This window comes from Corythoichthys intestinalis, chromosome 3, assembly GCF_030265065.1.
Source record: "Corythoichthys intestinalis isolate RoL2023-P3 chromosome 3, ASM3026506v1, whole genome shotgun sequence".
NCBI lineage: Eukaryota > Metazoa > Chordata > Actinopteri > Syngnathiformes > Syngnathidae > Corythoichthys > Corythoichthys intestinalis.
Window position 1 is genome coordinate 29788022 of NC_080397.1, and position 13881 is coordinate 29801902.

Here is a 13881-nt window from a genome sequence, read left to right on the forward strand (position 1 = left end):
ATGCGTACACACACACACATTTACATAGATAGATTAGGGGATGAACCAATTAGTCTTTTAGTCAACGCATCGACTTTGCCATGCCCTCACGAGGCTTAATGTTTACTATTGTCGAAAAATCACCAGCTTTTGCAATTTGCACAAACAACATGGACACATCAAAATCAGCAGGTGAGGAAGGGGATGTGCGCTTGAAGCAAATAAGATATACAGTGTATCACAAAAGTGAGTACACCCCTCGCATTTCTATAGGTATTTAAGTATATCTTTTGATGGGACAACACTGACAAAATGCCACTTTGACACAATCAAAAGTAGTCTGTGTGCAGCTTATAATATAAATATATAATAGAGTAATAATAGAGTTTTTTTTACCTCAAAATATAGCCATTAATATCCAAACCCCTGGCAACAAAAGTGAGTACACCCCTTAGTGAAAGTTGTCAATTTTTACATACAACATGTCAACTGTCAATATTTTGTGTGGCCACCACTATTATCCAAAACTGCCCTTACTCTCCTGGGCATGGAGATAACCAGAGCTTCACAGGTCGCCAGTGGAATGCTCTTCCACTCCTCCATGATGAGGTTGCAGAGCTGCCAGATATTTGAGACTTTGCACACCTCCACCTTCCGCTTGAGGATCCCCCAAAGATGTTCTATTGGCTTCAAGTCTGGAGACATGCTTGGCCAGTCCATCACCTTTACCCTCAGCCTCTTAAGTAAAGCAGTGGTCATCTTGTAGGTGTGTTTGGGATCATTGTCATGCTGGAACACTGCCCTGCAACCCAGTTTCTGGAGGGAGGGGATCATGTTCTGCTGCAGTATTTCACAGTACATGTTGGAGTTCATGTTTCCCTCAATAGAATGTAACTCTCCAACAACTACAGCACTCATGCAGCCCCAGACCATGTCATTCCCACCAACATGCTTGACTGTAGGCATGACACACCTGTCTTTGTACTCCTCACCTGGTCGCCGCCACACATGCTTGAGACCATCGGAACCAAACAAATTAATCTCATCAGACCATAGGACATGGTTCCAGTAATCCATGTGCTTTGTTGACATGTCTTCAGCAAACTGTTTGCGGGCTTTCTTGTGTACCGTTTTCAGAAGAGGTTTCCTCCTGGGGTGACAGCCATGCACACCAATTTGAAGTACAGTGCGGCGTATGGTCTGAGCACTAACAGGCTGACCCCCCACCTCTTCAATCTCTGCAGCAATGCTGACAGTACTCCTGCGACGATCTTTCAAAGAAAGCATTTGGATGTGACGCACAGCACGTGCGCTCAGCTTCTTTGGACAACCAACCTGAGGCCTGTTCTGAGTGGACCCTGATCTCTTAAAACACTGGATGATCTTAGCCACTGTGCTGCAGTTCAGTTTTAGGGTGTTGGCAATCTTCTTGTAGCCTTGGCCATCTTCATGTAGCGCAACAATACGTCTTTTAAGATCCTCAGAGAGTTCTTTGCCATGTGGTTACTCCCACTCCCAGGTTTTTGTTTGTTTGTTTTTTTACTTACACCATTAAATTGTTCATTAGGAAAGTCAATGGATTGTTGTCAACAAATTTGATTATCCATTTTTGCCAGCAGCTATGAGCAGTCTTGTTTGGGCTTTGTTCGTGTGCAATATGAGGCTGCGCACGCGCCAGTGATGAGAGCGAGAGAGAGAGTTCACTGCTACAGTCAGGTGTAGTTGCTGAATCAGTAATATACAGTGCTGGCCAAAAGTATTGGCACCCCTGCAATTTTGTCAGATCATGCTCAATTTCTCCCAGAAAACGATTGCAATTAAGAATGCTTTGGTAGTAATATCTTCATTTATTTTGCTTGCTTGCAATGAAACAACACAAAAGAGAATGGAAAAAAAAAAATTATTATCATTTTAAACAAAACACAAAAAATTGGCCGGACAAAAGTATTGGCACCCTCAGCCTAATACTTGGTAGCACAACCTTTAGACAAAATAACTGCGAACAACTGCTTCTGGTAACCATCAATGAGATTCTTAAAATGCTCTGCTGAAATTTTAGACCATTCTTCTTTGGCCAACTGCTCCAGGTCTCTGATATTTGAAGGGTGCCTTTTCCAAATTGCCATTTTCAGATCTCTCCACAGGTGTTATTGCTGGCCACTTTAGAAGTCTCCAGTGCTTTCTCTCAAACCATTTTCCAGTGCTTTTTGAAGTGTGTTTTGGGTCATTGTCCTGCTAGAAGACCCATGACCTCTGAGGGAGACCCAGCTTTCTCACACTGGGCCCTACATTATGCTGCAGAAATTGTTGTTAGTCTTTAGACTTCATAAGGCCATGCACACTGTCAAGCAGACCAGTGCTATAGGAAGCAAAGCAACCCCAAAACATCAGGGAACCTCTGCCATGTTTGACTGTAGGGACTGTGTTCTTATCTTTGAAGGCCTCGTTTTTTTCCCCCCCTGTAAACTCTATGTTGATGCCTTTTCCCAAAAAAAGCTCTACTTTTGTCTTATCTGACCAGAGAACATTCTTCCAAATTTTTTTGTGGCTTTCTCAGGTAAGTTTTGGCAAACTCCAGCCTGGCCTTTCCGAAGTAGGGTCTTCCTTGAGATCCTACCAGAGTCCCTTTTCATTCAGACACTGACGGATAGTACGGGTTGACACTTTTGTACCCTCGGACTGCAAGACAGCTTGAACAAGTTTGGATGTTAGCCAAGGTTCTTTATCCGCCATTTGCACAATCTTTCGTTGAAAGCTATCGTAAATTTTTCTTTTCCGTCCACATCTCGAGAGGTTAGCCACAGTGCCATGGGCTTTACACTTATTGATGACACTGTGCACGGTAGACACAGGAACATTCAGGTCTTTGGAGATGGACTTTGGTCTTCTTTCTTTTCTCCATGCTCAATGTGGTACACACAAGGACACAGGACAGAGGTTGAGTCAACCTTAATCCATTTTAACTGGGTGCAAGTGTGATTTAGTTATTACCACCACCTGTTATGTGCCAAAGGTAAGTAACAAGTGCTGTTAATTACACCAATTAGAGAAGCATCGCATGATTTTTCAAAGGGTGCTAATACTTTTTCCAGCCCAGTTTTAGAGTTTTGTGTAAAATGATAATGACTTATTTTTTCCCCCATTCTCTTTAGTGTTTTTTCTATGCAAGCAAAATAAATGAAGATATTACTACCAAAGCATTTGTAAATGCAATCATCTTATGGGAGAAATTGAGAGTTATCTGACAGAATTGCAGGGGTGACAATACTTTTGGCCAGCACTGTATACGCGAGCGATTTTTTGGAGTCGTTTAAAATTTGAATTCAACACCGAAAAAAGACATTTCATCTTGAAAGGCAATTTAAAATAATGTGGCCAACAACATGGGGAACAAAACAGGGGGACACAGGACTTGTGCTTTAACAAATTATTCATCAACCTCTGCGGGCGAAACAAACCAATAAGGACAGTCACTACAAACAGCCGTTACAATAAAAATAGAATAGATAACAGGCTAACTTGGTGTGTGGTATGCTAGTTTATCACATTCAGCTAATGTTAATGATGCATTAAAAACCAAGTGAGACATACTTATAAGAGTTCCAAAAAGAATACAACTATTAAAATCTTTGTTTATTAAAACTATGTAAACCAATCATGTACCAACTTTAAATTGAAAATACATTTAATCCACACATCTCACAACCAGACAGAGAATATTTCCGCCTCCTTTTTCATTCTGTAGAACCTCTCCATGCCTTCTGGTCTGGTCCATCAAAGGCGACGTTACAGAAGAGAGAGTGCCTCTCCTTCAATATGTTGCGCAGAGGTGTCTTCAACTTAAAAACAATTCATCATACATTAAGTATTTTTGTATTTATTCTGATACAGATATGAAGAGTGATGGTGTTTTCAATCATGTCTTACAATTTTGAGTGCAGAGAAGAACCTCTCTACATCCGCAGTCTGGACAGGAGCTGTGATGGGGATAGCAGCTGCAAGTCTCAACTCAGCAGATTCTGAAGATAGAACCACAGAAGCACCTCCTCCAGACATTTGGTCTGACTAAAAGCAGTAAAAAACAAAGATGAATGAAATTATTCAGTAAAACCAGGCTGTTGTGGTAGTGATACTGTGAAAATTGTTTCAATCACGTACGCATTGGTTTTGCGTTACTCTACTACTTGGAAACAGATTTAACCCTTAAAGTCCTGAGCCTTTTATGGCTGTTTTGGGGCAGTTTTGTTCAAACACTTTTTGTCTCTATACACTATGTACCAATGTTGAACATGCCCTGGGTACATTGCTAAATATTTTTTCTTGGCACAATGCCATCTATATGAACTGTTATTATTTCAGTTGAACTATTACATGACCACATTAGGCCAAAAAATACACCAAAATCATCCAATTTCAACTCGAAAAACATAGAATGTTGACGGCAGTGCTCTATATGCAACTGCATTTTTATGGTACTTTAAAAGATGCCGCGTGATGGACAACGCTGGCGTGATCACAGTACGCTCACCTCGCTGACTTGTCGTATTCCTGCATTCTAACCCTCGCTATCACAAGTCGCTTGTGAATTACTTTCAGACCTGACAAAAATTACAACATGTTGCCTCTGCTCGTTACACTATTTTTTTCCCACTCTGTTTCCCCTGGACTCTTGATTTTCCTTCTCTCGAAGTCACTTTTGGCGGCCATATAAAGTTAAAAAAACTAAAAAAATAAATATATGCTTGGATGCAAAAAACACCAAATATTTACCTTTTTGTATCATCTGCCAGGGAAAATCAGGACACCGAAAGCACCCATGTGCAAGGAAAAAAAAACACAATTTGTTCCATTTCTTCTTTGGTAGATGCTTCAGGTCTTTCCGGTGAACTGCTGTTCATATAGTGCCTCGCTACAGCTGCAGTTACAATACGTAGCTGTCGAAGAGGGACATCAATCACTCAATCAACACAGCTGCAGTTTTTTGTTGAGCAATATCAATTGTTCAGGTTCGAGGGCGGCACAACATTAGCTGGAAGCCGCCGTCACCCAATTTTGATTGCAGGAAAAGCCCTGGATACACAGTGGCCGCCATGTTTTAGATGCACAGTGTATTCTGGGGCAATGAGATAAGACTGATGCTCTTGTCGTCAAATTTGTCTGGCAATACCAGGGTTCTTGCACTATTTTAAAAGTCAGATTTAATGCATTTTAAGACATTTTTAAGTCCTTTAAAATCTAATTTTAGACCAAAACATGTCGCAACAATTTCTGATGAAGAAAAAAAAACATTTTATTTCCCTGTTAAGTTTTACTGCTGCCACGGACCGCTGGTGTTTTTCTCCTTTCATGTGCAACTAGATCATGGGTGTCCAAACCTTTCCGCAAGGGCCGCTGTGGGTCCTGATTTTGTTCCTACCAATCAAGCACAGACAGTTTAACCAATGAAGTTTGTGCTAAAACAAGCAGCACCTGACTGCAATCAACTAATCACACTTGTAAGACACAAGATTGGTGAAAAGATGTCGTCTTGTTTTGTAGGAATGAAATCCAGCACCCACTGCGGCCCTATGTGGAATAGTTTGGACACCACTGAACTAGATGGTTTTGACCCCAACTGTCCCAAACGGAAATGTTTTTTTGCAAGACTTTGCACCAGGCACTGTTGTTATTTTCACTAGGGGACAACCACCTCTTAAATAACCATGTTCCATCCATTTTTGATTAAATTTTTTACAACACACTTCCCAATCTCTGCATAATCGCACTCACATCTACAACCGCAATTAACCAGGAAATAGCATCATGACGACAACTCTAGTCGCTGACATAAGCTGAGGTTGCGAAAAACGCTTGGCTTTATTAAATACTTCATCGAGTGAGTCCACTCTAATCAGCTGACTTACACACAATGAGTTGCCATAGCAACTGTTTAACAAGTTAAACGATGATTGACACATGCGGCGCTTGAAGTTCGCTTCTCTGGCAAGTTCAAACACTAAATGTCTGTCAATCATCGTTAACCTTAATAAGCAACTCCAGTGCACTGACCAACAGAGAGCAGGGAGAGGGAGGGAGGGAGGGAGCGAGAGACAGACTACGCGATCGGCTCGGGACAGCACATCTGTATTATTATTTTTAAATCCACTTTGGACTAAAGGCGCGAAGTTTGAAGGGCAAAGTAGCGAGGGATCACTGTAATAACTATTTTCGTCCAAAATACAGACTAAAAAATTAAAAGGGTTGCTGAAAACAACACTGATGAACACACACATACACAGACAGAAAACATAGCTAAACATGTGAAAGTACACCTATTTACAGATACACCCCCACCAGCTCACCACAACACACATACACATTCATAATGACACACTGACTCGCACGGTAACAACCATATCCATAAATACAAACAAATACACACACATCAGCAGGTGAATGTGTGAAGGTGACATCGTCACAGGAAGTGGACTGAGTTTCAGACTCACTCGATGCACTCTGGAGTTCCGGTCAGGGAACACGGACGCTCCATCAGACCGCCGCTGTCTATACACATACACATGCAGACAATCAGCAATGGCTACACAAAAGTGACAAAATGCTAGACGTGTGCGCCAGGACTCACCGGCGGCGATCTGGATCTTGCATCCCGACTCTAACTGGATCCTGGTGATCTGCTCGCCACCTCGGCCGATGACTGTTGAAAACACACGTGCACAAATACAAGTGTGAGAACACAGCGTAAATCAGGTTTGACTCACAAAAAGGAAAACGACTTACTGAAGCCCACCATCCTGTCGGGAACCTTGTAATCCTCCGTCAAAACCCTGAAAAATACAAACCGCGCTCACGTACACGTTCAATACCTTCCCTTAGTGTGTGTGTGTGTGTGTGTGGGTGCGTGTGTGTGAACCCGCATGTGTGCCTTACCTTTGATGGCCGACAGCTGACAGTTGACTACCTACAAATACACAAACACGTTTACACACAAATATACATAACCACACTCAGAGAAACATTGGGACAAACAACACTAAGAGTGAGACAATATCACGATATGGTGATATATCGCGATATTTCGCAACCCGTTGGGTTATCAATATGCTCCTGCCAAGTATCGGTACGTTTATTCGACACCCTCACCACACTATCGAGTATGGACGCTGTAAACTGCTCAAGTCAATGTTTGTTGTGCAATTCCTTGGTGGTCTGCTCGTGGCGCTCAGAGCGGCAGTGAGGGTGAAATGCGCAGAAATCGCCGAGGGAAGAAGATACAAGACTTGGGTTGAAAAAAGAAGCTGCACGAGAATGGAGGAGGGAAAAAAATGAGAAAAATAATCCTACAAAATCACACGTGTGAGCACACTTTGGATTTTACGTAAATAAGGAAGGAACTAGGGACTTTGCTGTATGCAAGAATTGTCTAACAAAAATAAGGTACACTGGATACCTGGATACAATGAATATGCAGAGCCACTTGCAGCGCCTAGAAAATGGTCACCAAATTTCTTTAACAACAACCTGCCATCACTGCCTCACTTTTATCACCTGAGGTAAGAAAGTTTTGCAGTGTAAATGATTATCTAGTATGCATGCAGTGTTTCATGAAATTTGGTGTTGCACAATATCAAATAAACCAGGACCTTAAATTATTTGGATGGGGATGAATGTCAAAAAAGCATACATTAACTTACTGATTTATTTGATATTATTTGAGAACCACTTTCCATCTAATTTACTACATAAACTATAATTTCGACTTTAAGACGCTGGAGTCTGCCATTTTGTCTCCAGTGTTTTTTTTGTTTTTTTTGTTTTTGTTTTTTGAAGTCACGTAAACAGTACCTTATTGTACTTCACAGTATCTTATTTTTTACTTTATTTTATTGATATGACCGTTTTCCCCTTTGGCGAAATGGCATTTGGCATTTGATTATACTGTTGACTTTTGTTTAGTGCTGCATGCTTATATTTTGGCGCAGGAAGCATTGAGCAGGTAGCACGAGTATGGAAGTAAGAGCGCATGAATGCAAGAAGAACGTATTTGCGCACAAGAAGAGGAGCGCATGTGCAAACACGAGGAAGAGCGCATTTGCGCCCACAAAAAAGTCGCACAACCAAGTGACAGAGAGAGATGAAAGATTAAAGCTTAGCTCGCTGTCTAGCTAGGACTTGCTCCAACGTCTTGGCGAGGACAGTACAATGATGTATAATACAGGTTTTTAGATAGTTATTTTGAGGTTTGGGGGTATTTAGAGGTACTCGAAAGGGTTAATTCCGATTTACGCAGAAATTTGGGTTACGTCAGCAGCATAGGAACAGAACTCGTTCTTAACCGAGGGGACTACCTCTATAAATGTACATTTTCCTTATTTTATAGATATATTTCTTTATAATTATCATATATTATATACTATATATACATACACCGCTCAAAAAAAATAAAGGGAACACTAAAGTAACACATTGTAGATATCCGGGTAAATTAATGATATATTATTAAATACTTTGTTCATTCCATATTTGAATGTGCTGACAACAAAATCAAACAAAAATGATCAATGAAAATCAAATGTATCAACCCATGGAGGTCTACATTTGGAGTTTTACTCAAAATGAAAGTGGAAAAACACATTACAGGCTGATTCACCTTTCATGTAAACAAATTCAAATGTGGCACAGTAGTGCGCATGGCCTCCAAGTCCCTGGATGACCTCCCTACAACGCCTGGGCATGCTGCTAATGAGACGACGGAGGGTGTCATAGGGAATCTCCTACCAGATTTGGACCAGGGTATCACTAAGCTCTTGGACATTCTGAGGAGCAACCTGGCTCTGCCAGATGGACCTAAACGCAATATCCCAGAGGTGTTCTATTGGATTTAGGTCAGGCGAACATGGGGGCAAGTCAATGTTATCAATTCTTTCTTCCTTCAGGAAATGTTGCATACTAGAGCCAGATGAAGTTGGGCATTGTCGTGGACCAGGAGGAACCCAGGTCCCACTGCACAAGCGTAGCTTATGAAAATGAGTCCAAGGATTTCATCCCGATACCTAATAGCAGTCACCATCTAACCTATAGAGGTCTGTGTGTCCTTCCAGGAATATGCCTCTCATGGCCATCACTAACCAACTACCACACCACTCATGCTGAATGATATTGCAGGCAGCGTAATGTTCTGCATGGGATCTCCGGGCCATTCCACGTCTGTCGCATGTGCTCAGATTGAACCTGCTTTCTCCAGTGAAGAGCACAGACCCAGTGGCATAGTTGCAAATTCTGGTGGTCTATGGCAAATTCCTCTTAAGCTCTACGGTGATTGGCAGTGAGCACAGGGCTCTCTACAGGATTTCAGGCCCTCAGACCATTCTTGTGGAGCCCGTTTCTGATTGTTTGGTCAAAAACATTCACACCAGTGGCCTGCTGGAGGTCATTTTGTAGGGCTCTGGCAGTGTTCATCCTATTCCTCCCTGAACAAAGGAGTGGATACCGATCCTGCTGAGGGTTTAAGGATCTTGTATGGCCCTGTCCAGCTCTCCTGGAGTAACTAACTTTCTCCTGGAATCTCCTACAGCTGGTGTCCCCATCTGCCGGGCCGCGGACCGGTATCGGTCCGTGGTGCATTTGCTACCGGGCCGCACAGAAATAATAATTTAATAACGACCGCATTCCGGCCGAATTAACCCTGTGCCCCTGCTTAACACACCAATATCCCTGTCTACTCTAGATATAATACTAAGGGATAGATTAGAATTTCGTCATAGAAATCCATTGATTGGACTGCTAGCAGTACATCTTGTTTGTGTATATAATATATCTGTGCACTTCTCCTTGATAATAACGTATTACTAGGCTGCGGGGGCAGCACATTTGTTCCCGGAAATACAGTAATTAGCCCCCACACGAGCGAAGATGACTGGAAAACAGACGTCTCTGAAGATATTTTTACGGCGAAAAGGGCACCTGACGAGCCTACAACCTCGAAGACCCACGAACTGTGAAGGAGTGGATTCGTGACCCGTTTGTGAATAAACCGAGTGATTCGAGCATGTCTGTGCAACAGGAGGATCAACTTGTAGAGATCCCAAATAATGGCGACCTTATTAAACGTACATTTGATACAACAACTCTACCGAGGTGCTGGATCAAAGTCATTCCGGAATATCCTGACACCGCTACGAGAGCATTGAAAACCCTGCTACAATTTCCAACATCGTATCGTGAAGCGGGCTTCTTAATCAATGCTTAACGACAAGGCGAAGACGTTAATGGTGAGAGCGGTGTGCAGTTGTTGTGTGCAGCTAACATGGCAGGATGTATCTGTGGAGAACTTTTCTACAAGTTCTTCCATGATCAAATGTAAGTTAATATTCCTTTCTTTCAAGAACGTTTGTAGTGTTTACTTTGGAATCACTGCATTTGCACATTTTTCAGCTTTGTTTAACGTTACGCGCATGCGCAGAACCGCATCGTTGCAATTTTTGATGGGTTGCAAAATTTGTCAGAACACCAGTCCGTGAAAAAAAAAAAAAAAAAAGACTCAAATAACACCGGTCCATGGTGCCAAAAAGGTTGGGGACCCCTATCCTACAGGACAACAGGTTGGTCCTCAGATTCTCCAGGAGCTTAGTGATGTGCTGGTCCAGCTCTGGGTGGAAATCACTCAGGAGAACTTTCACCACCTCATCAGGAGCATGCCCAGGCGTTGCAGCATGCAGAGGCCAAACACACTACTAAGCTTCATTTTGACTTGTTTAAAGCACTTTACATCAAAGTTGGATCAGCCTGCAGTGTGTTTTTCCCACTTTCATTTTGGGTATAAATCCAAATCCAGACCTCCACATTTGATTTTCATTGATAATTTTTGTCTGACAAAGTAAAAATATTTCATTCATTCAAATCTATAACGTGTTATGTTAACGTTCCCTTTATTTTTTGAGCAGTAAATATACAGTATATATCTACATACAGTGGGGCAAATACAGTGGTACCTCTACATACGAATTTAATTCGTTCCAGGACCTTGTTTGTAAGTCGAAATGGTCGTATGTCGAGCAGGATTTTCCCATAGGAATACATTATAATTCCATTAATTCGTTCCAAAGCCTAAAAACATACACTAAATTCTTAATAAATACTGCTGGCACTGTTACAAATGGCAATTAAACATAGAAAAACAAATAAGTTATAAATAAATAATTCAGAATAATATAAGAAGAAGAAGAAGAATTAATAATTATTCCTGAAAATAATGTAACGAATCGGATTCTAATATGGCGGACACTTTTTACTGTCCCTGAACGCACCGCGAAGGTGACGTCTCCAGTGAGATAGGTCGGTGCGGTAGAGATAATACTTTTGTTTTCCTGAGAGCAGTCAACTGCTTAAGACAATGAGCGTTTTGTGTTGGATAAGTTCTTAAATAAATGATAAAAACGTGACAAAGCTGGCGATTTCCTTGGCAATGTTACCACAATAATAATTGTCACCTTAACTTATAAATAGTGGCGAACGGTGGTCATAAGAGGATCATGGAGCTGTATTGTTGAGCCAGTTCAGGGACGCGCACCCCAAGCTCATATTTTTCTATAACTTGCATCTTCATTTCAAAGGTAAGCATCACTTTTTTCCTTGTTTCTCCAACTGTATCAACTTTTTTTGAAAACTGTGTTGATTTCTCACATAAGAAAATCCACCGTGGGTTCGTTTGCAGTGCTGTCATGTCGTCGTATTTCGAGCAACTCGTCGGATGTAGAAACAAATGGCGGCTCAAATTTTACGTCGGATGTCGAAAAGATCGTGTGTCGAAGTGATCGTATGTAGAGGTACCACTGTATTTAGTCAACCACTAATTGTGCAAGTTCTCCCACTTGAAAATATTAGAGAGGCCTGTAATTGTCAACATGGGTAAACCTCAAACATGAGAGACAAAATGTGGAAAAAAAAAAAAAAAACAGAAAATCACATTGTTGGATTTTTAAAGAATTGATTTGCAAATCATGGTGGAAAGTAAGTATTTGGTCAATACCAAAAGTTCATCTCAATCCTTTGTTATGTCCCCTTTGTTGGCAATAACGGAAGCCAAACGTTTTCTGTAACTCTTCACAAGTTTTTCACACACAGTTGCTGGTATTTTGGTCCATTCCTCCATGCAGATCTCCTCTAGAGCAGTGATGTTTTGGGGTTGTCGTTGGGCAACACGGACTTTCAACTCCTTCCTCACCCCGTGGCGTCAAAATGATAACAAGAACAGTGAGCAAAAATCCCAGAACCACACGGGGGGACGTGGTGAATGACCTACAGAGAGCTGGGACCACAGTAACGAAGGCTACTATTGGTAACACAATGCGCCGCCAGGGACTCAAATCGTGCACTGCCAGACGTGTCCCCCTGCTGAAGAAAGTACCTGTCCAGGCCCGTCTGCGGTTCGCTAGAGAGCATTTGGATGATCCAGAAGGGGACTGGGCGAATGTGTTATGGTCAGATGAAACCAAAATAGAACTCTTTGGTAGAAACACAGGTTCTCGTGTTTGGAGGAGAAAGAATAGTGAATTGCACCATACCCACTGTGAAGCACGGGGGTGGAAACATCATGCTTTGGGGCTTTTTTTCTGCAAAGGGACCAGGACAAATGATCTTGTAAAGGAAAGAATGAATGGGGCCATGTATTGAGAGATTTTGAGTGAAAATCTCCTTCCATCAGCAAGGGCATTGAAGATGAGACGTGGCTGGGTCTTTCAGCATGACAATGATCCCAAACACACAGCCAGGGCAACAAAGGAGTGGCTTCGTAAGAAGCATTTTAAGGTCCTGGGGTGGCCTAGCCAGTCCCCAGATCTCAACCCCATAGAAAATCTGTGGAGGGAGTTGAAAGTCCGTGTTGCCTAACGACAGCCCCAAAACTTCACTGCTCTAGAGGAGATCTGAATGGAGGAAAGGGCCAAAATACCAGCAACAGTGTGTGAAAAGCTTGCGAAGAGTTACAGAAAATGTTTGGCCTCCGTTATTGCCAACAAAGGGTACATAACAAAGTATTGAGATGAACTTTTGGTATTGACCAAATACTTATTTTCCGCCATGATTTGCAAATAAATTCTTTAAAAATCAAACAATGTGATTTTGCGTTTTTTTCCCCCACATTCTGTCTCTCATGGTTGAGGTTTACACGTTGACAATTACAGGCCTCTCTAATATTTTCAAGTGGGAGAACTTGCACAATTAGTGGTTGACTAAATATTTATTTGCCCCACATATACAGTATATATATATTATTGATCTGAAACACGAAGAAATTACATTTAACAAAAAAAAATTCTGAATAACTTGGGACATTTTGAATATAGCCACTAATTTTGGCACAACCAATCATTTACCTTTTTAAGAGTACTTTTTCATTTTGTTTGGACCAGCGCAACACAGAATGATTATAAGCCAGGAACAAAAATTTATTTTTTGTAACATGGGCTAATCTCTGTATCACGATGTTATGAGATAATCGCTATCGTGAGCCTTGTATCGTGAATCGTATTTTATCGGCTTCCACCCCTAAACAACACACACAGAGAAATGAAAAAAAAAAAAAAAAAATCACACATCGGGTTCTCCTGTTGGAGGCTTTCGCCTGACATTGTCGGAGCGGCGTTAGAAATCAATGCTGAGAGGTTTTACTGTTACACGAAAAAAAACAAAAACAAAAAAAAAACACATGTCATGGCTGTCAGACATGGGGAGATGTACCGGGAATTACACGTAGGCGTATCTGATTTGTTCCTAGAAGTAATGAGCCCACACACTATGGAAGATGACTGGAAAAAATGATGTCTTTGGACAGATTTTTTTAAGGGAAAAAGGCCACCTGACGAGCCAGAAGGGGAGCTTACAACCTCCAAGAAGACGAAAAGTTTT

At 41.6% G+C, this 13881-nt stretch overlaps 1 protein-coding gene and 1 long non-coding RNA gene across 2 annotated transcripts in view; both read right to left on the reverse strand.

Annotated features, from left to right (window-relative positions):
* LOC130913503 (far upstream element-binding protein 3-like) overlaps positions 1-13881 on the reverse strand; it is a 39636-nt gene that overhangs the window by 20310 nt on the left and 5445 nt on the right. Inside the window, exons 3-6 of the mRNA XM_057832172.1 lie at positions 6907-6937; positions 6757-6803; positions 6602-6673; positions 6465-6522 (exon numbers count right to left, since the gene is read on the reverse strand). Coding sequence (XP_057688155.1) covers positions 6465-6522; positions 6602-6673; positions 6757-6803; positions 6907-6937 — 208 coding nt within the window. The remainder of the gene's footprint in view (positions 1-6464; positions 6523-6601; positions 6674-6756; positions 6804-6906; positions 6938-13881) is intronic.
* On the reverse strand, positions 12-6458 carry LOC130913504 (uncharacterized). Its single transcript, XR_009062775.1, has 3 exons — positions 4750-6458; positions 3907-4044; positions 12-3818 (listed from the first exon to the last, which is right to left on the reverse strand). It is a non-coding gene; the product is annotated as an uncharacterized LOC130913504 (long non-coding RNA).